Source organism: Squalius cephalus (assembly GCF_949319135.1).
Source record: "Squalius cephalus genome assembly, chromosome: 5".
NCBI classification, from domain to species: Eukaryota; Metazoa; Chordata; class Actinopteri; order Cypriniformes; family Leuciscidae; genus Squalius; species Squalius cephalus.
Window position 1 is genome coordinate 10,405,405 of NC_137126.1, and position 22,687 is coordinate 10,428,091.

The 22,687-nt window shown below is 36.6% G+C and overlaps 1 protein-coding gene across 3 annotated transcripts in view; it reads left to right on the top strand.

The window, feature by feature from the left end:
* Window positions 1-319: 319 nt before the first annotated feature.
* The window catches only part of fer (fer (fps/fes related) tyrosine kinase), a 39,192-nt gene continuing 16,824 nt past the window's right edge, over window positions 320-22,687 (top strand). Inside the window, exons 1-10 of one of the 3 annotated variants that reach the window (XM_079870742.1) lie at window positions 320-429; window positions 639-799; window positions 8,120-8,404; window positions 8,613-8,786; window positions 8,872-8,971; window positions 13,384-13,567; window positions 17,169-17,306; window positions 17,720-17,839; window positions 18,055-18,177; window positions 19,767-19,956. In XM_079870742.1, the coding sequence (XP_079726868.1) occupies window positions 8,195-8,404; window positions 8,613-8,786; window positions 8,872-8,971; window positions 13,384-13,567; window positions 17,169-17,306; window positions 17,720-17,839; window positions 18,055-18,177; window positions 19,767-19,956 (1,239 nt within the window). In that variant the 5' untranslated portion in view covers window positions 320-429; window positions 639-799; window positions 8,120-8,194. Of the gene's footprint in view, window positions 430-638; window positions 800-918; window positions 1,001-4,969; window positions 5,002-8,116; window positions 8,405-8,612; window positions 8,787-8,871; window positions 8,972-13,383; window positions 13,568-17,168; window positions 17,307-17,719; window positions 17,840-18,054; window positions 18,178-19,766; window positions 19,957-22,687 lie in introns of those variants that run through there. The other 2 variants (XM_079870741.1, XM_079870743.1) reach the window with 2 other exon arrangements.

A 22,687-nucleotide genomic window follows, 5' to 3' on the forward strand; every position in this document is an offset into this window, starting at 1 on the left:
TAGAACAACAGCGTTATTCAATGAGGTTTCTGTATTTCTTTTTGAAAGATGTTTCCCCAAAGCGTCAGATTCCGGCACAATGTCGAAGTGACCAAAATCAAAAGGGAACCATGTTTTTTGGCGGATTGATTACCATTTGTATAACCACAGTTATACAAATACCATTGTTAATTTGTGGCTACTAGTTTAAGCACAATAACCATGATACTACTTGTAGTAAAACCATGGTTAATTTTCGTAAGGGTAAAAAGTCAAGTCCACGAATGTGTTCATCTGGGCGAAATAGCGCCATCCAATGGACATTTTTATAATTACTCTGAAAACAGACTACGGATATTTGGTGTCCCAGACAGACAGACATCTGCTGAGCATCCATTTAATCTCAACACACTGAGTATGAGGGAGTGACTGGTTCTCTCTTAAAGTTAAGTGTTTCGAAAGTGTATAAAACTAGGATATTCAATCACTTCAGCAGTTGTGTATCTCGACAAGAGCCGTTCTGCAGCAGCCTTTTGGAGTTACTCCTCCACACCCCTCGTGTCAATGACCAAAATGACCACCTGTCTGTCTTCTACTTTGAAATATATATAGTAAATGCAGTAATACTCATTCTTGACCACACACACGCATTGTTGCAGGGCTCGGAGGGTCGTGCGGTAAACGTCATAAGCCTGTGGTAGCACTGGAGTGAGCGGAAACCCCTCCCGAATCCCAACTCAACTCCTCCAACCCCAGTCAAAGAAAAGAGGAATACCGAGGAATCAGGAAACAAGGACAAATACCACAATACACCATTACAGTAAGCCAATGAACTATTCTATCTCATACGCAATTTTTTTCTCACGTAAATGGCGTTTAGTGTGCCGCGAGTCTCGGTTATGCGCGTTTGTATTCAATTCCTTTGCTGTTTTTCCAAAGGAAAAGGCCAGGCAGCATTAGCAGTGCAGCGCTAGCAGCGGCTAACGTCCCACCAGCACAGGAAAGCCAATGAACATGTTCAGTAAGCCTATAAAATGTGTTCTGCAGTTTGTCAACTGTCAGTAAATGTTATTTGTGGTGGTTATGGATGTGTGAATTTGTGTTATATCTGAAATCAAAGAAAGAGTCGCCCGTCACTCTTCTTAAACTTTTGACAACAGCGGTACGATAAGGGACCAGATAAACTGCGGTTTATTCACATTGACCAGTTCAAACAAGCGCATATTATTAGTATGTAATGTTATTCTGTCAGATTGTGTCACATGTGCATTGTGGAGGAATGCTGAGAAGGGCTTTGTGCATAAGGAAATTGGTCATCCCATTGAACAATGATTGGGAAAAATCCTTTGAATTTCCTCTTTTATTTAATTATCATAAACTATTTGAATTACCCTTACTAAACATTACTGTAGTTGCACCATGGTACAGTTATGGCATCAGATCTGATGTATAGTAGTGCTGAATGATGGGCATGAACGTTACAACTTGATGTTGAACAATTTTGTATTCAGTGTTTTGTGTATATACATATATAAATACAAATATTATTCAACCATCTTCTGGTTGTCAAACGTTCATGTCCATCATTCATAATTTAAAGTCCAACAAAAAAGTGTGCTTGTGCTGGCTTTATTTAAAATAAATTCCACTTGGTTTGATATTTGTTATAGTACAATACATGCAGTATAATGCAATTCATCCAGTTATGTATGACACAAACCAAGTGTGCAAATATATTTTGTGGCCGCTATATGCCTAGAATGAAAATGAACTCCCAGTCCTTTTGCTTATTCTCACTATGTTTTAGTTCATTTCTGCCATTGACAACTGGGAGTCTATGCTAATGTTTTGGATTTGAACAGTGTTTTGGATTTTGAGCAACATGCTACTCATTTCCTGTGGGAGAACTGTCACAACCACTGGGATGAGATGGCAGCAATTATTAAAACATGTGGTAAGAAACATCCAGAGCACATTTAACCTGAATTGCAACTGAAGTACACACTTGTATGTGTCTTTGATCGCCATTATGTTATTGTTAACATAAAGCAATCGCGGTCACGAGAAGAAGCTGACTTTGTTTACATGTTATGTTTGGTGTCCTGTTCTTCAGACGCTCAAATAAAGGACTCGCATCACATTCCTCGGCTAGTTTGCTCAGAAGTGCTATTCAAGCAGTTGTGCCCCCACAGAGCTGTTCTGTTGCACACAGCAAATCCTTGTTGAGCTAAACTCCCACTGATGTGCATTAACCAGCCTAATTGTGTTATGGGTGAGAGAGGATTATACAGAACAGTGGTTATTTTACAGCTCTATGATGTGTTTTCACAGATGGACCTGGCTTTTGCTTTTGAGCTGTCATTGAAATTGGAATTGCTGTGTTTTTTGGTATTGATTTCATTATTGGTTTTATTAAGCTGGTTTCAGACTTGGTTCGATTGCTTGGTCGAACCCCCTCCTTCTACCTCTGCAGGTTTCACATTGTTAAATATTTCACATTGCGTGTATAGGCGCAACGCACAATGGTCAACCAATATACTTTACATTTTTTGATTACCAATGACGATATATTAGAGAGCAGGGATATAAAGCTGTTATATATAATATTACACTATTTATGTTTATTTTTTTATTTTTTATTTTAAAGATAGTAAATAGCACATGCTGCAGGGTCATTTATATTTATTTTAAATAATAGTTACTAAATTAGAAATACATCATTTGTGAATGAATCAATATGAAGAAAACTTGAAACCTGTGAAATAAAAGATTTATACTTTAAGGAGCATCTTCTTGATTCTGTAGTACTATAGGGTTTTTCTCAAATAAAGAAATTGTAAAAAGCATGGACAAACAGGAAGTAAATCTTGTAAGTCTGTCCACTGGGAATCATATTTTCTCAAATAAAGAACAGGTAGCCTACACAGTGAATATGACAGTGGCCAACTATAGTATAAAATCAAGAACTTAAAGATTGTTGCTCATGTTTGTCCAGTCACAGCAGAAATCTCCTGTCCGAATCCAATTCACATGGATGATTATGAGAAAGTATTATAGCGGTGGCCTTTCTATTATTAATAATAGAATGCATGTGTGCTATAATACTTTTCATTTACCATTTGCTTTCTTTATTCAACCTTTTTCTGAACTGTTAGCCTAAACAAAGACAGTAAACTAATAGTAACACCGATAATTAAAAAATGCCAAATACTGGGCGATCTATATTGGTCGACCACTAGTTCTGACCAAAATGTCTTATAGAGTTATTGTAAAGGTAGGTTTATCACTGAAAACAGTATCGTACGATGTTCACTTTTTAAACAGCATTATGTTAAAGATGGAACACTACGGCAACAGCTTTCAAACCTGCACGCTATGGCGTTTTGCTTCGGGAGGAGACGGAACGGCAGTTTTTTCAGTTTTCCCCCTCCATTTAACCTAGAACACTGTGTTCGTAGTCATCCAATTTGAAATGTTGACTACAAACACAAAGGTTTTTGTCAGATTTTCAGTCGCGCCGTCCTCCATATTTACGTTTCTTTGTAGCTTTTAGCCACTGCCTACAAACGCGCTGGATCCTCTCTCCCGCTAAACGTTTACTCTTTGAATTCTTGCACCCGGGAACAATATACGTCTATAATATTAACTAAAAGTTTGCTAAGAAGTATTTCTAAAGCATGGTAGTATTTGACTCTGTTCAAGAGTATCCATAGCAGACAGCCAGGTGGAAGAGGCCTAGGACGGCAACATTCCCAGGGCATTATAAGTTTTCCTACCTATTTGGTATACATTAGCATAGCTACTTAAAGAAGGGGGAAAAAATGGATGCTGCATTAATTGCGTTAAATATTTTTTTATGTTAAAGAGAAAATATTAATTGCAGAAACGAACTCATTATTTTTGACCACCCTAATTTGTACATGAACTTGCCAAGTACATAATATAGCCGTTGTCTAAAGTTGTCATTTTAGCAGTGTTTATGAGAATAGTAATCTTCACAGGAAACCACACTTCACAGGAAGTCACATTCAATTAACATTGTCTGCTTTGGTCTCTTCTTGTGGCTTACTGGTTGACTATTTAAACAAACTGTACATTTACTGTGAACTTTGGTAGTTAAGCAGAATAAAAATATCCCAATCAAGTTTAACTTGCTCACTTTTTATGATGGCAATAGTGCCATTTTAAAAGTATATTGCCAGAACACTACTTTTAACCTTCGCAAACGAAGATATCTCATGACAAAGAGTATGCCTCATTTAATAAAAACAGTTTTATGATTTCCGTAAGTCTTTCAATACAACTCAATTGTCTTCATCACTTTTAGTGGCAAACATCCTCAAAAGAAACTGCCTTCCTGTAAGCTTCTTAGTGAATCGGTGGTTCTATAAGCTAAATGTGACCCAGTGTTAGGCTATTCACTTTGGTGGAAGAAGGGGAGCAGAAGGTTTGTACTCTTAGATAAGGAGGTTATTAAGGGCTTTGTGAAGAATTAAACTGCATTACTAATCTGAGTAATTAAACAACCTTCTGCTTTAGTCCCCGACGGTAAACCAGTCCAACACGGTCTCCATTTTTGATATTAGAAGCATTTTGATTTAATTGTAACACACAGTTCAGTAATGTTATGTCTCAGTGTCATTAATTGTGGCATGTTGTCACGCTAGCCTCAAGGCACAAATAGCTGAAGTTGTTCTCATACTTATTTTAGTTGCTAAGAAGGGACCTGAGAGGTGTAAAATGTGGTGTTGTGTTACTGCCTATACTTTCGTTTCAACAGTCATTGACTTTTAGTAGATCTGGCTGTTTTCTTGACGGGCCACTCATGTGGGTTTAACGGTTGTCATACAGGAAGTCTGTTTTCGCTTGATTTGCAATTGATAAACTACATTCTCTTTCAATTAACCTGCATTATGAAACCCGGAATGAATGTTCACTGGTTTAAGCCACATTCCTCGGTTTCTCTTGCACGCACTGGTTGGGTGAGGTTATTTAGCGAAATGGAGACGTGTTGATAACAAGGTAAGAATTCTTTGTGATGCTTTTTGTTACGTGGTTATTTAAGACTGGACTTTGAGGTGTAAACAGATCATGTATTTGGTGTGATTCTTGGAGGAACACGTCCTGAGTGTGACACGTCAGTCGTCTAGGTCTTCTGCATAGCCTATATTTTTTTCCAGGCAAATCTGTTTTTCTCACTGGATAACTACTATTGTTTGGTAAAAAGCTGTCTAAAATAGTAATTTCTTTTAAAAAAACAAAAAAATCTCTTGTGGTTTATATGTTTAACAGAAATATCCTCTTAGCCTACATCTTGTGTTTATTTGGTTGCTTCTATAGAGTAAAACTTCCCATTAAGCAAAGTGTAAGTTCGCCAAATTTGAACCTACTTTGTAGTATTGGTAGTTATAATGTCGGTAGTACATGTAAATTAACAATGTATACTCTTTCTATGTGTTACCTAGACTGACAAACTTCCGACGCACTGTGGAAGGGCAATCTGTAGTTTCCACGAAAGCCAAGCGTGTTTTGTTAGCTCTAGGGCTTTTGTGAAAACTACAGGTTGTATTTCCACATTTTATGTATTCCTGCCCAGAGACAGTCTGATCGACAGAGGGTTATTAAGAAGCTGTTATTTTATGAGTAGGTTTATCGCAGAAAATTGTATTGCACTTTCTTTGTCTACTCTTTAAACAGCATTTTGGTAAAAATACTATGGCAACACCCTTCTTACTGGCACGCAATGGCATTTTGCTTTGGGGGGTTGGGCAGAAGGTGCTCTCCATTCCTCTTCTTCCTAATTAACTTTAAGGTTTCTTCATCTCGGTTTGGTATAAAACATTGTGTTTGTAGTCATCCAGTTTGAAATGGCAACTACAAACGTGGAGGTTCTTCAGAATTTTCTCTGCATTCTCTCCATTTTTATGATTCTTTGCAGCCTCTAGCCACTGCCTATAACTGGACCTTCCAGTGAAACCGTCAGACTTCTCTCTGGTGACACATGGTCTTCTCCAATCATTTAGTCCATTTAAACCCCGCCCCTACAAGCTCGCGTTCATCTGCCTCTACTTTTTAGTGCAACGCCCATATCTCATAATCCAGTGAACAACCGATGCATAAAACCAAGTCACAATTTTTTTATTTTTTCGATAATCTGTTACACTCGGTTCTCGGTTATATTTCACAAATTACGAAAGATTATTGTAAAGCGTTACCATTTTATCTGCCAGAAATCAGTCTCACCTTCTCTCGATAATAAGATATTGAACTTGCTTGTAATGTCTCTTTATTGGCATGCAAAGATTTAGTGAATGAAAGATGATTAGTCACAGTAGAGTTAGTCATAGTGTTCTCCCATTTACGATTCTTCCTTTAGCCACTGCCTACAACGAACTGGATCCTTCACTGGAAACCAAAAGTAACTCTCTCCCGATAAACGTTTACTCTTTAAATTCGTGTACCCGGGAACAATACAAGTTGACACCATTGTGACTAACAGCTTGGTAAGGAGTATTTCCTAGACAAGAAAGGCAGTATTTGAAGGCGGTATATTTTAAATCTATCAGTAGGAGCAGACTGGGAGTGGCCTTGGACAGCAACATGCCAGGTGCATTATGGGTGTTGTTTTTCTACCTATTTGGCAAAAGGAAGACAACAGCCTTTTTTCTTTAGTCAGATAGCAAGATTTCAACTTTTTTCTGCCTTTCTACTGCGTTGGCAGGCACGTTTCATTGAAAGCCTATTTTATCAGTGGTGAATTTCCCCTGTAAAGTGCCCCTATTGTGTTTTTCGGATATTACCTCTAATTCAGTGTGTTATAAAGCTGTTTGTGAATGTAAAATGTCTGCAAAGTTTTAAAGATCAAAGTGCACGACAAATAAAGTTATTGTCTCCCAAAAGAAAGAACCGCTTCTGAACTTTCGTCAGTAATTCCAGTCTCACTAGAGTAACAGTTGTTTACCCCGACAATTAGAAAAAAACATGAATAGCATTTTAAAGTAGGCCTATTTATGAATAAACTAATACATCTGAACAAATGTGAGAGTCATGTAATTGACCCAGATATATAATATATCATGTAAATATGGTGAAACAACTGTCCTAATATCATTATGGATAAAAGCCTCTTTTGAAAAGAGAAGAAAAGTTGTTTGGCTTGCTTTATTTATTTATTTGAAAAAGCATTATTGCGTTACCAATTTATTTATTTACTATAATAATTATATTTATTATATAAATATTATAATTATATTTATTTAAGAAGTTTGGCATTATCATTTGTATTTATTTATTATAATGTATTTATTTTGGCACAAAATGTTTGCCATATCAAAGTCATGTGGTGTGACTAACATGCAGAATGAAAACAGGAAAGGATAATAGAGAGGATCACTGCAGGGTTAACTTAAAATATCAGATAATTTGACCTTTTTATGACAACACAAGGTTAATTAAGGCTGTAAAATATAATGTGGTGTGACTCTCCAAAATTGTAATGATATTTATGAATTAATCAATCATTCATCATGTATAAAAACTTTCACTTTGAAAAATACATTTTAAACTGTTTTTGATGCACATGTATTCATCATTTAAGAAAAATATGCTATTACTTTTTGCTTGATGGTTACAAGCCTCTGTAACAATGTTAAAGGTTCAGGGAAGAAGGAGGGGGAATTTGTTAAACGTTCAACACAACTTTAATCACAAAATAAACCAACAGCAAAAAGAAAGTAAAGCGGCAGCCCCTCACTAGACGACTGCCGCACAAACATAAACAAAACACAATGTAAAGGCCAGGCCTGGTCTTCTCTCATCTTGCACTGTTGTCACTCCTCCTTTTATCCTTCCGGACCTCCTTCCGTACCTCCTTCCATGAGACTCGAGACCGGGTTGGCGCGCAGGTGACGCTCTTTAGCAATTGCGCCACCGTCCTCGCTCCATTCCCGCGGCTCTCGGCCCCGCCCTGCTTGTCACATTACGTTTTAGCATCATTACATTTAAACTTTTATTAAAAATGGTATGAAAGTTTATCAAAACCATTTGAAACAAGCATGAATACAAAGAGTACAGCTTGGCACATGTGTTCATGCCCTTCTACTAACCAGTCATTATTTCTACCAATACCCTCTCTCAGCAGCAGCAGTGACAATGCAGACCTGAGCGGCACACCTCATTGAGTGAGAGAGAGAAGACAGCGTGCCTTGCGAGTAAGATGGGGTTTGGCCAGGACCTGCGCAACTCCCACGAGGGTCTGATGAAGCTGCAGGACTGGGAGCTGAAGCTGCTGGAGACGGTGAAGCGCTTCATGACCTTACGGGTGAAGAGCGACAAGGAATATGCATCGCTCCTGCTCAACATCAGCCAGCAGGTGGACAAGCATGACAACTCTACTCAGATCAACTATGTCAGCAGTGTCTCCAAGGTAACAGCCTTCTGGTCCTCTCCGCTGCATTATGGGTAGCTGATGCTTGTGATTTTTACATGCTCAGTACCTGCAAAATTCTCTCTGTGTTTTTTGTCTTGTCATCTCAATCTCTTTATCTCTTTGTTTGTTTCTCACATTGATTCACCCACACATACACACTTTCTTATTCTATCGCTTTGCATCATCATGTGGTTGTTGTTATCAGTCATGGACTCACATGGTGCAGCAGACAGAGCAGTTGAGCAAGATTATGAAGTGTCACGCTGAGGAGCTCAACTCGGGGCCTCTCCACCGCCTCACCATGATGATCAAAGACAAGCAGCAGGTGAAGAAGAGTTACCAAAGCCTCCACCAGCAGATCGAGTCTGAAATGAACAAGGTGAGCCTTTGTATAGATCACCACTGCCGTTTCAGGGAGCATCAGTTTGATGGATCACTTTTGACCTGGCTTCTGTCCCCCACAGGTAACCAAATGTGATCTTGATAAGTTGAAATGCACCTACAGGCAGTTAACTAAGGATGCTGTTTTAGCAAGAGACAAATATAAGGAGGCCATTGTAAAAGGTAAGGTGTTTGTTTATTCTCTGTTCTCTCAAATAATAAACCGATTATGTCCAACTCACACTAGGGCTGTCGCGGTGAAGGATTTTCCCTTGCGGTATTTATGAGTGGCTCAATAGCGCGATATGCGGTTTTACCGCATTTATTAATTTATTTTGATTTATTTTGATTTATTTGTTGCTATATAAATAAGTGTTACAATGTGGTCAGCATGCACAAAAACGAGTACATTTTCAGTAACCAATAAACCGAAACTAAACAGCGTATCTGCGCATTGAAAGCCTGTCACTCAGAGCGCAGTTGTTACGGCAACGGACTGTCTTTGAGTGAGTCATAAACCATTCATTCAACAACACGTTCAAAAACGCTGATTGATTCATTAAAATATAGTAATGAAACAAGGTTAATTATTTTTAACTTTGAGCTCCACTTTTCAAGGCTCAGCTGACCAGCAATGCGTTGCATAGGTAACGCTGAAGCTTCACTTAATAGAGACAAATGGCATTGATTCAATGCATGACTCACTGAGTTTTGTTTCCCGCTACCGCGAGTTCCTCGCGCTGTGGATGCTGACCAGCGCTGTCGCTGATGCCATTCATGGTAAATACCCTTTATTTTAAACGTTAAAAGGATGACAGGACAAATATTTAACTTTCCTTGTACACGGCAACCTTTTCACGAATATGACTTGACCTCAAAGACAGACGCAGGTAATCGCACGCGCTCAGTCGATCTCTCTCATTCATTGTCTGTTTAGGCTTACGTGCAAATCCACGAAGCCTCTGTACAAATCACCATGATAAAACCATGATCACCACGTCTTATTATCATTATTAACTTATTTAACATTCAATACACATGCACGAAGTTCAAAACAAGAAGGGCCTTATGAAAAAAGAAAACAAGCGAATATCGCGGTTGCTGCGGTTACTTGAATTCCTCTGCGGTTGGCTTGTCAGTAGCGCGGTACTGCGATATTGCGGTTATCGCGACAGCCCTAACTCACACCATAATTATGACTCTTATGAACCTGTTTTAATTAATCCCAGCATCAGAAACAAGTGAATGGTTTACTTTTAATGAAGCCCAAGATTAAGTCTGAGTAATTATATGTTTGTTTGGAGCATTTGACTGCAGATTGCTTTATAATCAAGGCACAGTGTTATGGAGATTTTTCAAAAATGCTTTAGTTTTTAAGCTGGCAACCTTATTGGATCTGACAGCAAATTTCATAATGCTTTGTCTGTAAATGATGGTTTTACATGCATAATGTTTTCAAAAGAGGGTCAGAATGAGGGTTTAAAATTTTGCACTCACACACACAAACACACACACATATAAATATACACTTTATTAACATTACAAGTGATCCTCAAGGAACCTATTAAAATAATTCAAAAAATCCATGTCATGACCCCTTTAACGCACACTAAATCCATATTGGAGCAGTATTTGAGCATATCCCATCATTCATCACGACCTAGAACTCGCGTGGCCCAAAATTGCAAAATATCAAGAAAAACTTTCTAGTGTAAGTTATATTTTGCAAAACATTTGCATCTGCTTTTTAGAAGCACCGCAATTACTAAATTGTATCATCTGTTCCATATGGACTACTGAAAAGACATTTAGAAGTTTATTTCAAAGTACTGAAAATTAAAATGTGTAAATAAAGCTCTGTAAAAAACATTAATTTCAACTTTACACTTTTATGTTGCAAGTGTGTCTATTACGTCCGCTAGGGGTAAGACGCAATAAATTAAAGAAAAAGGTACGACAGGCTTCCAGCAAGGCCGTCAGATCAAAAGAACCGAATGGCGAATACCAAAGAAGGCGAATATAGTAAATTATAATATAAATTTATTGTGAATCACAAAAGTACATAAAAATAAATCGGTTAGGATTCGTTAGAAGGACCCATGGCCCAAACGAAAATGATATAACAATAAAGTAGAATTCATTAACAAAAATGAATAGAGAAATAAATCAATCGAGTGTTATTCTCGTCAGAGAGACCCAAGGCCCAAAATAACAAACAAAACCCAATCTAACGTAATTAACCTAACATAAAGAGAAGAAAATGAACTACAATAAAGCTTTACTAACTACGCTCATCAAAAACATAGAATAAATAAGTTCCAAACTAAAGAGCAGGTCTCTCCTACATTACCAGCTGCCGGCAGGAAGTCTGAGCCATTGCAGCCGACACGAAGCCGCAACAGTTCCCTCTGTCAAACGGAAGAGAAGTTTTTAAAAGCTGATCATCAGGCGGCGGCAGCACTGTTAGGAAATCAGTGATGATCTAAAACTCAAAGAAAACATCAAAAAGCATACACAGATACTATAAAGACTCAAGGAAAAATACACATAACGTAACAGTGTCCCATCGGGTAATCAAAAGGTCTACACATGCTTGTGGAATTCATACCCATTTGAATACAATATACAAGTGTTCAAGTCCCTCAGACTCGATTACCCGAAAATCTTAAATCATATCTCTCTGGCCGCACTCAGTTTATTCAGTTCAAACATTTCAAATCAGAGCTATCCCCTGTCACTACCGGTGTTCCCCAGGGCTCTGTCCTTGGGCCCTTTCTGTTCATCATTTATCTGCTTCCACTTGGCCATATCTTTCGTAAATTTAACATTCATTTCCACTGCTATGCGGATGACACCCAGCTCTACTTGTCTACCAAACCTACCGCATCTCTCCCACCCACGTCCCTTTCTGACTGCCTAGCGGAAATCAAATCCTGGTTCTCTTGCAACTTCCTCAAACTTAATAGTGACAAAACCGAGGTTCTCCTCATTGGCACCAAATCCACATTGACTAAATCCGACAGTTTTTCTCTTACCATCGACAACTCCACAGTTTCCCCCTCCCCTCAGGTCAAGAGTCTGGGTGTGATCCTAGATAGCACACTTTCATTTCAAGCTCACATTAATAATGTCACTCGGTCTGCATACTTCCATTTACGTAACATTAATCGCCTCCGACCGTCTCTCTCACCCACTAGTACAGCCATTCTCGTTCACACACTGGTTACATCCCGTATTGATTATTGTAATTCTCTTCTCGTTGGTCTCCCTCTCAAATCCATACATAAACTGCAACTGGTTCAGAACTCTGCTGCACGAATCATCACTAGAATACCTTCTATTAATCATATTACTCCTGTCCTTCAGCAGCTTCACTGGCTCCCAGTTAAATACCACATTGATTTCAAGGTTTTGCTTTTGACCTTTAAGGCTATTCATAACCTCGCTCTTTTGTACCTCACCGACCTTCTTCATATTAACACTCCCACCCGTACTCTTAGGTCTTCTTCTTCTATACATCTCACTGTACCTCCGGCTCGTTTGACCACCATGGGGTTCAGAGCCTTCAGTCGTTCTGCCCCTTGTCTCTGGAACACCCTTCCACCAGACATCCGTAACATTGACTCACTTTCTATTTTTAAATCTCACCTGAAAACATATCTTTTTAAACTGGCATATCCCACGTGATCTTGCTTTCTTAATCTCGTTCTAGTTGTTATGTACCTTGATTTTATGCACTGTACCTATAGTTGTTAAATTGTATTGATTTATTGCTGTACTGTTTTATTATTTTTGTGAGGTGACCTTGAGTGCTCAGAAAGGCGCCTATAAATAAAATGTATTATTATTATTATTATTATTTACTCAGTTATTCTCCAATAACTCCCTTACTGAATCTGGAGTAATTGATCAGGTTTGTCTGATGTACGGAGATCTATTTCTGTGATGTGCAATGTAGGTTTGTCTGTCTAATTTTGGTCTCCAGTTACTCGCCTTCATGTCGGTCCAAAGACTTTCTTCTGGTCAATATTTAATGATTACCCAATATATATCTGGTACTTCTGCTGAAATTGTAATTTTTAAACTTTATTTATGGAAACTATGACTGGCAATAAATGAAAATAATAAAAAATATTTGTAATTATTTAATTATTTTGAATAAATTACAGAAGATTCAATATCTGAATGTTATTCAGGATTTACATTTTTACAACAATTAATTTACTAGACTGTAGTAGTCATTTGTGATTACAGTTTTTTTTTCCAAAAATAATGTCTACCCAACATACTTTTAGAGCTTGACAACAAAGATTGACCTTGCAGTGGTTAAAGTGGTTTGACATAACTAGAAAAAAATGCATTTAAAAAAATGAATTTTGGATAGAAGAACAATGTGAAGAGTTAAAAAAAAAAAATGGATCTTAGTATAAACAATAAACAAACAGTAAATACCAGTACCGGTTGACCACTACTTACAACTGCTCATATAACAAATCTGCAGTTTTCAAAGGCTTACACAACACAACATTAGCCTTCAGAGGAGTTCTCCTTTGACTTTCATCTCACCGCCACAATTGCTTTCATCTCCCCTGCAGGCAAAGAGACAGAGAAAGCCCGTGAACGCTATGACAAAGCCACCATGAAGTTGCATAACCTGCACAACCAGTATGTGCTGGCAGTGAAAAGCGCGCAGCTACATCAGGAGCACCACCATGAGACTGCATTGCCTCTGCTGCTGGACTCCCTGCAGAAGATGCAGGAGGAGATGATCAATGCACTGTGAGTGGACCAGATTACACGTCTGGTTTATTTCATCCTCTTATTATTCCTGTAGGTCAAACAGTAGAGCATGGTGCTGGCAATTACAAGGACCAGGTCATGGGTTCAATTCCCAGAGGATGAACAAACTGATAAAATATATCCCCTCAATGCAATGCAAGTCGATTTGGATAAGAGCATCCGCTAAATGCATAAATGTATATGTCTACAGTACATGCCACATGTTGATTACCACACAGACAATCATTTTAGCCTGACCATCAGTTTTCAAAAACAATAATTGTAATTGCTCCATTTATTGCTTATTACGTTTGACCAAAAGGTGGTGCCGACACCAAATTGATCCGGTGTGTTCAGTGATGGGTGGAAATGATACACACCAAGTTTGGTATCAATATGCCAAAACCTTGCAGAGATACAGCCTCAGATGCAGTTTGGCTTCATGCCATCAAATTTGTTGGTGGTAAATGAAAATGGTTTTGCCTATTGATATGAAATCCATAACCTTTTGCCAGCATAGTCGAATTTGTTGAAAATTGGATCAACAGTCTAGGAACAATTAGAAAAAGTAGATAAAAAAAACAAAAACATAATGTTTTTGGAATTGGTATTAATTTTTTTTTGGTATGATCCATTTTTTGGTATGATCCATCAAGACCAGTCTCATGACAATAGGCTAAACTAATCAAAAGCTATTAGTGTTTTTTTAATTTCATAATAAATTTCATTATAATTTTTTTGACCACAAGATGACACTGCCCTGAAACCTTTTGAGTACCTCCAGGGCATTGTGTCGAAGACAAATAGTGAGTTTTGAAACGATATGCCAATGAGTTCATAAAATATAACTTTTCACAACAAAATTCAAAATAGCCGACATGGGAAAATTGGGTATCTTTCAACTTGGTATGCCGCTCCGAATCTAAAGGGACCAGTCTTGTGATTTTTGGCCAGATTATTCAGAAGTTGTAAGCAAAAATAGCAATTTTTCATATCTCCTAATGACTAGGTGGCTCTGTGCCAAAATGTGCGGGTATCCTCAAGTCATGGTTGTCATAACACACACCAAGGCTGATTCCGAACTCGCCCCCTATGAGTGTACTCAATAACGCCCACTATGGTTTCAGACTTGTGGTGTTCAGACTTCATTTGTCGTGGACGTGGTGTCAGAAACCATAGTGGACATTTTTGAGTTGAGGGTTTAAGGGGATGATTTTGGATTCAGCTCAAGTTTGGTCTGACTACAGTTAAGCATTTCAGAGATATAGCCTCACATCCACTTTTGCGTGATCTTTGTAGAATTTATTTGCAAGTTATTCTGAGAACTTTGTTTTTTCCCCATGTTTTTTTTTTGTTGGCATGGTCTGAAGATCTGGTAGATTTTTGTGAAAATCTGAGCAATGGTCTAGGAGGAGTTAGAAAAAATTAGAATTAGAATTCAAAATGGCGGGGACATTTTTCATTTTGTTCATCTTGAGTCAAGGAATCAGAGGAAAAAGGAATTTTGTTTCTAGCCATGACGGTACAAAAGTTATTAGCGTAAACGTGTGCAAATTTGGACAGTTGGTGGCGCTAGAGGGATTGAGTTATAAGACTCCAAAATCGCTGTGGTTAATGTTTAAACTGTCCTCTATCTGTGTGCCAAATTTCACAACTTTTACTATGATTCTATGGGCTGCCATAGAGGGACAGAAGAACACTACTAATGATTACAATAAGTGCCTTCACACCTTTGGTGCTTGGCCCCTAATAATGCTTCTTAAAATGTAAGCCTATAAATACCAGAGGATTCAAAAGTACAACTCCAAAGCACCTTATATTGTCTCTGAACTGTGAGTTTGTCTAAATGGTCCTTTTGAGGTAGAACTACTTTTCTAGGTGAAGGAAGAAACTTAGATTTTAGTCATTTCCATCTAGAACTGAAGAAAATTGTGTCTAGTTAAGGTTTGTGAAACAGTATAATTACTTAACAGTTGTTAATATGGCAGTGTGTATTTGAAGATACACAGTTAAAAAATATATATAATTTACAACACAATTAAAAAGTTTGGAGTCGGTAAGACTTTTTAATAGGGGTGTCACTGGCTAGATATATTTAAATTAATGACATTTGGCATTATCAGGACCCACAAATATCCCCCCACTGCATTATTATACATTATATTCAACATTAGGCTATATATAGTAGTTTAATGTAGTTCTGACACTAAAACTCTGTAAACTTGCATTTTGGGTGAATTATTCACAATACATTATGTCATTATCCACGATACATATTGATGCATATTTTTGTATTGTGATATATTGTTACACCCCTACTTTTTAATCTTTTTGAAAGTCTCTTCTGCTTAGTTTATTTGATCAGAATACAGTAAAAACGGTAATATTGTTTTCTATTTTATTATATTTTAAAATGTAATTTATTCCTGTGACTACAAAGCTGAATTACTACTTAATACTCCAGTCTTCAGAGTCACATGATCCTTCATAAATCATTCTAATATGCTGATTTAGAGCTCAAGAAAGATTTCTTATTATTATCAATGTTAAAAACCGTTCTGATGCTTGATTTGTGGAAACTGATGCGCTTATTTCAGGATTATTTGATGAATTGAAAGATTAAAAGAACAGCATTTTTTAAATGGAGATTATTGGTAACATTATAAATGATTTGCTGTGTTTGATGTGTTTTTGCTTCATATGTAGAAATTACATTTTCAGCATTGAAATGAGAAGATCTCTTCCCGCTCAACTGTGGAGGGTAGTGCAGTCCTCCCACTGTACTGTGTCTGGTTGTTGTGAATGCTTGGACTGCCACGTGTATTTAAATCTTTTGTTATAGACCTTGCGCAACCAGTTCAGCTCCACCAGAACCATTACTGCATGCTGTAGCCTCAATCCAATATCTCATAGCTGTCAGAGGATTAGCAGAGAACAGAAGTCTCTTTGGGTTTTTTCCTTTCCTAAGCTGTTTTTTAATCACAGAGTTTGCAGTAATCTGATGTGGAAGTTAATCCACATGAAGGAAACAATTGCAAGAGCCTTCTGGGATTGATTTAGAAAGCACCACTGATTTATACATGACCATTCAGTGTGGGTCAAACAAGCCAGGGAAAAAGTTTTATGTTCAGAACCACTGACTAGTGTAACTGTTAGTTCATTTTAAAAATGATAAATAGAGGATTTTAGTTGACCTAATCAAAAATGTAATAGATTTGTTCAAATCTCTAACCTTAAAGGGATTAGAGATCATTTCATCATTTACTTGTCCTCAAGTTGTTTCAAACCTGTATGAATTTCTTTCTTCTGCTGAACACAAAAGAAGATATTTTGAAGAATACGGGTTACCGAACAGTTTTGATGGGCCCTAATGACTTCCATAGAATGGAAATTAATACAGTGGAAGTCAATGGGGTCCATCAAGTTTGGTTACCGACATTCTTCAAAATATCTTATTTTGTGTTTAGCAGAAGAAAGAAATTCTGTTCAGGTATGAATTTAAGTATGGCTTTAATATGCTCAACAACTTAATGAAATGGCACATTCATAAATGTTCAAACAATGATTTTAATTTTTACTGTTTATTTTTTTAATGTTCTAGTAAGGGGATTCTGGAGGAGTACAGTGAAATCACCAGCCTGTTAACAGATGAAATAGTGAAGGTCCACAAAGAAATACACACTTCCATCGACCAAATCGATCCACTGTCAGAGTATGACAACTTCATCGAAGTTTATAAGTAAGGCACTTGTGGGAAAAAAATCAAATTGATTACAATGTTTTAAAAGAGTGAATAATTTGTTAACACTTTGCAATAAGGTTCCATTTGTTAACATTAGTTAACTACATTAGTTACATTAATCATTTTTTTAATAATAATTTATTAATACATTAATAAAACTACATTAACAAATACTGTAACAAATATATTACTCATTGTTAGTTTGTTTGTTTATGAGCTATGATAATTATTGTCAAGAGCTATCAATAATTTTATTAAAACTGTTAAAAACAACTAAACATTTAATATGTACTTTGTATTTTTTAATTAATAATATTGTAAATAAATAGACTATATATTTTCAGATCTTTTTTTTTTTGTCAGAAATGTGTCCAATAACTCTGACATCACCTCAATTTCTATTTCAACAGATCACCAGAAGACAAAGAACCAAATGTAGAATTTGATGCAACGCTGTTAGACGAAACAGAGAATCTTCAAGCAAATGAGATCCTGTGGAATAATTTGACGGCAGAAAGTTTACAAGCCATGTGAGTTGCTAAATTCTCAGTCACGTAAGATAGATCACATATTAATAAAAATTTGCATAATTGCTTGGTAGCGTTAGTTGAACATTGATGAGTTTTAGCTATTTCCACAGTCTCTATGTTCTGTACCAACAGCTATTTTTTTATGCTACCAGTCATAAGTGGTAGACATGATACGGCAGTCAAAATGGTAAAGGTGTGTGTTTGACTGATCTCAGGCTGAAGTCAACCTCAGAGGAGCTGCTCGTGACCCAGCAAAGTCTGCGCAGCAAAGAGGAACTCATGCTGGACCTGGAGAACAAAATAGAGGAATCTACCAAAACCTATGAGAAGAAATCTGAGTAAGAAAAATTAAGTACTTAACTACCACAAAAATGATATGAGCTCGGGATGTCGTCTCTTAGACCTGTGGTTCTCAACCAGGCAAACTTCCAAGGAGGCCACAAGATAATTATATTTAAAAAGCAATGCTAAAAAATCGAGATAGAAATTCAGAAACTGAAATCATATTCCATGTTAGTTTACACTAGTTGTGACTTTTTAATTCAGGAGTTATACAGTATGAAGCAGCAGTTTTTTTCTTTTTTTCACTGAATCCATTATTTGAATGAATGTCCATTCATGGTCATTCTCTTCATGTCAGCTATAACAATGGATGCAGTAGTGAAGTGTGGAGAACTCAAGTGTTTCCATAGAGATTCATTAGGCTGAGCAGAGCGCTCTGTGTTGACCTCAGCACCTCTGTGAAGATGAAAGGGCTCGGACTGATGGAGCTCAGTGAACTGGATGGATGAGGATTTGTCCAGCTTCAGCACATTCTTTAAGGTCTGCTGGGTAATCCAGTACAAGAGATGCTGATATAATCACCTCTGCAAACTGAAATGAGACGCACTGCTGCTCAGCTCTACACCTGAACTACTTCAGCATTGAGTTCAGCTGGCTGAATTGGCATGATGTCTGCAGTCATTTATATTTATATTTAATCATAACATATGTTAACGTAAAATCTTATGTACAATTTAATTGTGTCATTGTTCATGACAATCAAGTTTTTAGTCTGCATGTGAAACGGGACTTGTCAAATTTAATAAATGACTTTGCTAATTAGTTACATTAATTTATTTACCCTGTATAGCCTGATATGAAGAAATAGTCAGAAAAGATGTGTTTTTTTAAAAAGTGGAACAGTTTATTGAACCTTTGGGCAAAATAGAAAAAAAAAAATCTAAAAGGGTTGCTTTTTGGCTGTCATATTTGATACGTCAGGCTTTTATGGCTCATATAGTAAAAATATGGAACTCACACTTGAAGAGGAAAAAAACACCTTCATTTTATTGAGAGGCCCAAACTGAACAAAAATATGCAATTTGGTGCAGTTTTTGATGAAATTCTGATCATTTGAAAAGAAATCAAAGAGAATGCAATGAAATCCAATGATGATTGAGTACAAATACATGTTCTTTAAAAGCTTGATGTATCATATTTGATACTCATATTTTTGAGTTTTCTAAAAAATAAAAATATAAATGGATATCGGTCCATTATGTATTGTTCATTTTTAGAATTATACTAAAAGGCCTTTTACTTGCTAAAAACTACGAAAATATCTGTCAGATGACAGAAGGCATGTAGAAGATTGTATGCAACAGGTTATTCAGCAAAGTTTTGATTATGTTAATAATTTAGAGGCCTTTTAAATTTGCATATAGTAAGCTTTATAGGATTAAAGATGTCTTTGCTATGTTTTGTAGTTTCAGTGGTTGCATTTTGATAACATTTTGGACGTTTTGTAGTAAAATTGATTACAGAAATGAACTTGACAGTGCGTCTGCCTCTGACATAACATCCAGAAAAAATCCTTAAAAAGAGATTAAAAAGATGCATTCATTGTGGATTGAACACTGTGATCTCTCTCTCTCTCTCTTTTCAGTGTGGTGTTGTTACTCTGTCAGAAGCAGTCTCTGGAGGAGTTGAGGCAGACGGTCCAGCTGCTGCGCTGCTCGGAGGCCAAACTCACGGCACAGAGAGAACTACTGGAGCAGAAGATGCAGGAGAACGAGGGCAAAGAACCACCGCCTGTCGTCAATTACGAAGAGGACGCCCGCTCCGTCAACTCAATGGTAAGGCATTGCTTGGAGCTGCGTCCAAATTCGCACACTATCTCCTTATTAAAGAGTACAGAGATTAGAATTTGTGCCTCTCATATTAGAGCACATTAAAATAGTATGCAAGAGGTGCCCAGATAATGTACTATTTCTGGTGGATTTTTGACTTGTGTCCAAACTCGTATGAGCCACATCCCCCCAATGGAAGACGAGTTTTTTGTGACGGTAAATTCATTTCAGTTGCAGAATGGTCGAGGTTAAAGCTGCTTGCACAGTGGCTTTGCAAAGTATAAACCTAAAAGTTGAAGGGGTCATTACTAGTTATAAATAATGACTTCCTGGTCTGGAGGGAACCTTTATGCTTCAGACTTTCATAGAAGAAGTTCTCAGGACAAAATTGGCCTTGGCAAAAATTGTTGGGGAAAAGTCCCAGTGGTAAATGACAGAGTAACAACTGTTTTTTTTACAACTGTTTTTTTCCTGGTCATATGAACAAAACAATGAGGAAATAAATATCACACACACACACACACAGTTGGTAAAAATCTCAGTGATTTTTGTAATCTCTATAATATATATTCTTTGCTCTAATTACTATATATTTAAAAAATAATTATAAATATACTATACTTTTAATTTACACTTTTCAAATGAAACGTGTGTATAGTCAGTAGTCTAGGCAAATAAACATGAAATAAATGTTACATTTAAAATCAAATAATTAAAAATAATGTAACACTTAAGACTGTTAATAATTGCCAGTCATACAAGGGAATAATATTCTATGAAATGTATGTTAAATCATAATTACTGCCATCATTTACAGGGTTTATGCAGGTCTTGAAAAGTAATAGTCCCTCATAGTCAATCATTTTATCCCTTAAAACTCCTCTTTGATCACCAAAATGACATATTTTAATGGTTTTTTTCCTGTGAAAAAATTTTTTATGCCTTAAAATAGCTTGAATGTAACTCTACTACACACTTGCTTCATTTAGTATACACGGATCAATGAATATGCAAATTAGCCCCGCCGTCAACCCGCTCACACCAGCTCAGAGAGCCACTCGGTCAACTTTTACTCAAGTTACTGTGGTAAACGCTGCACAATGGTATCGCTCTTTACAACGTCGGACACATAACGGTAATTCATATGATTAGCCTTTTGCTTGACTACGTTATCAAACAGCTAATGTTATCTTTAATCTTTAATAATGTGTTGCTAATGTTACACAAACCATGTTCCCGTTCGCCATCTCAGTCTGCCTTTTAAAAATCAGTATCCGTAGAATTAGAAACGCTTTGAACATCATAGAAAGACATACAGTTCATCATGACATCATAATATACATCATATACACAATTCATACACTATATTGCTAAATGTACACAATTTTTCATATCAACAGAAAAATATACCGGTATGGCTTCTCTTGAGACTCCCCTGCTTCAGAGAGTAGTTAATGATATGCTAAAGCCCGCTGGCACGTTGGTTACAAGGTAGTTTGTGACGTAAGAAACAATAGCGATTTCAAACCACATTTTTGATACTGTCTTTGTTTCACTGGACTTTTAAGGAGAAAATACTCAGCTATGGTGTTGAGTTATGAATTTTTACGTGGTTTGTCTGAAAGCATATTAAAAACACCACATAGACATATAAACAACATTAAAAAAAAAAGATTTTCATCACAGGGGGACTTTAATTCGCCCTTCCACAAATTAAGGCCTAAAAAAGGTCTTAAATCAGAGTAGAAAGTCTTAAATTCCTAAAGCCATGGCATTAAATGTTGCATGCACGGCAAAGAATGTATATCTTCATCTGTATTTTTGTCTTGTTTTCCAATTCAAATATCTAAATGTTCCAATACAACTATCTACATTTACCTGAGATGCAAAATGAAGATATGAAGTCTGTTTTTCTGAGAAATTGAACAAAATTAAGTGAGTTTACACTTGAAACAAAAACAAATATCTGTCAATGAGGAAAGAAAACTAGTTTTCCCATTGAATTAAGAGGAGTTTTCTGACCCCGTTGGCAGATATTTGTTCTTGTTTTAATCAGAAACTTGTTTCATAGAAAACAAGACTTTTTGTAATGCTGGAGGGTAGGATCTGATTGCAGTAATAATATTATAGTATTATTATATTGCAGAACATCTAGTACCAGGATGAAACAATATAAAAGTACTGAGAACATCAAGAAAAACTATTTTGCAGTATATGTATTTTTTAGTGTTGCTAACTCATTGTGTTTCTCCCCTGGACATTTACATTACATATTGACATGTTGTGTTCCCTTCACTTTATTCCTGACATTTTCTTCACTTGGTCTTTAAATGTTTTAAATCTACCAGCAGAAACCCTGATTTAACACATGAATCAGATCAGAGAATATCTATTACATTCAAATTCAATTTCTATTACTAACAATAATTTTGACTTCTTTAACCGATTGTTCCCAGCCGCAGCCCAGCACAACATTATTTGCGTGCTGTGATTTTATTTCAAGATATATGTGCATTTTGTTGTGTAATATGAAGGTATAGTTTGATTTGACATGCTGCTGGTGTTGAAGCTGTCTGAAGAGGGCAGTGTGTCCTCAGTTTTATTACTGCTTTTTTTATTATTGCTGCACAGTATGATTTATTAAGACTTTTAAAAATGAAAACTTTTACTGCATGGATTGTAAATGAGATTTCTTTTCTTTTTCTAAAAATGTGTCTGTTAAATTCTTTTACTTTTG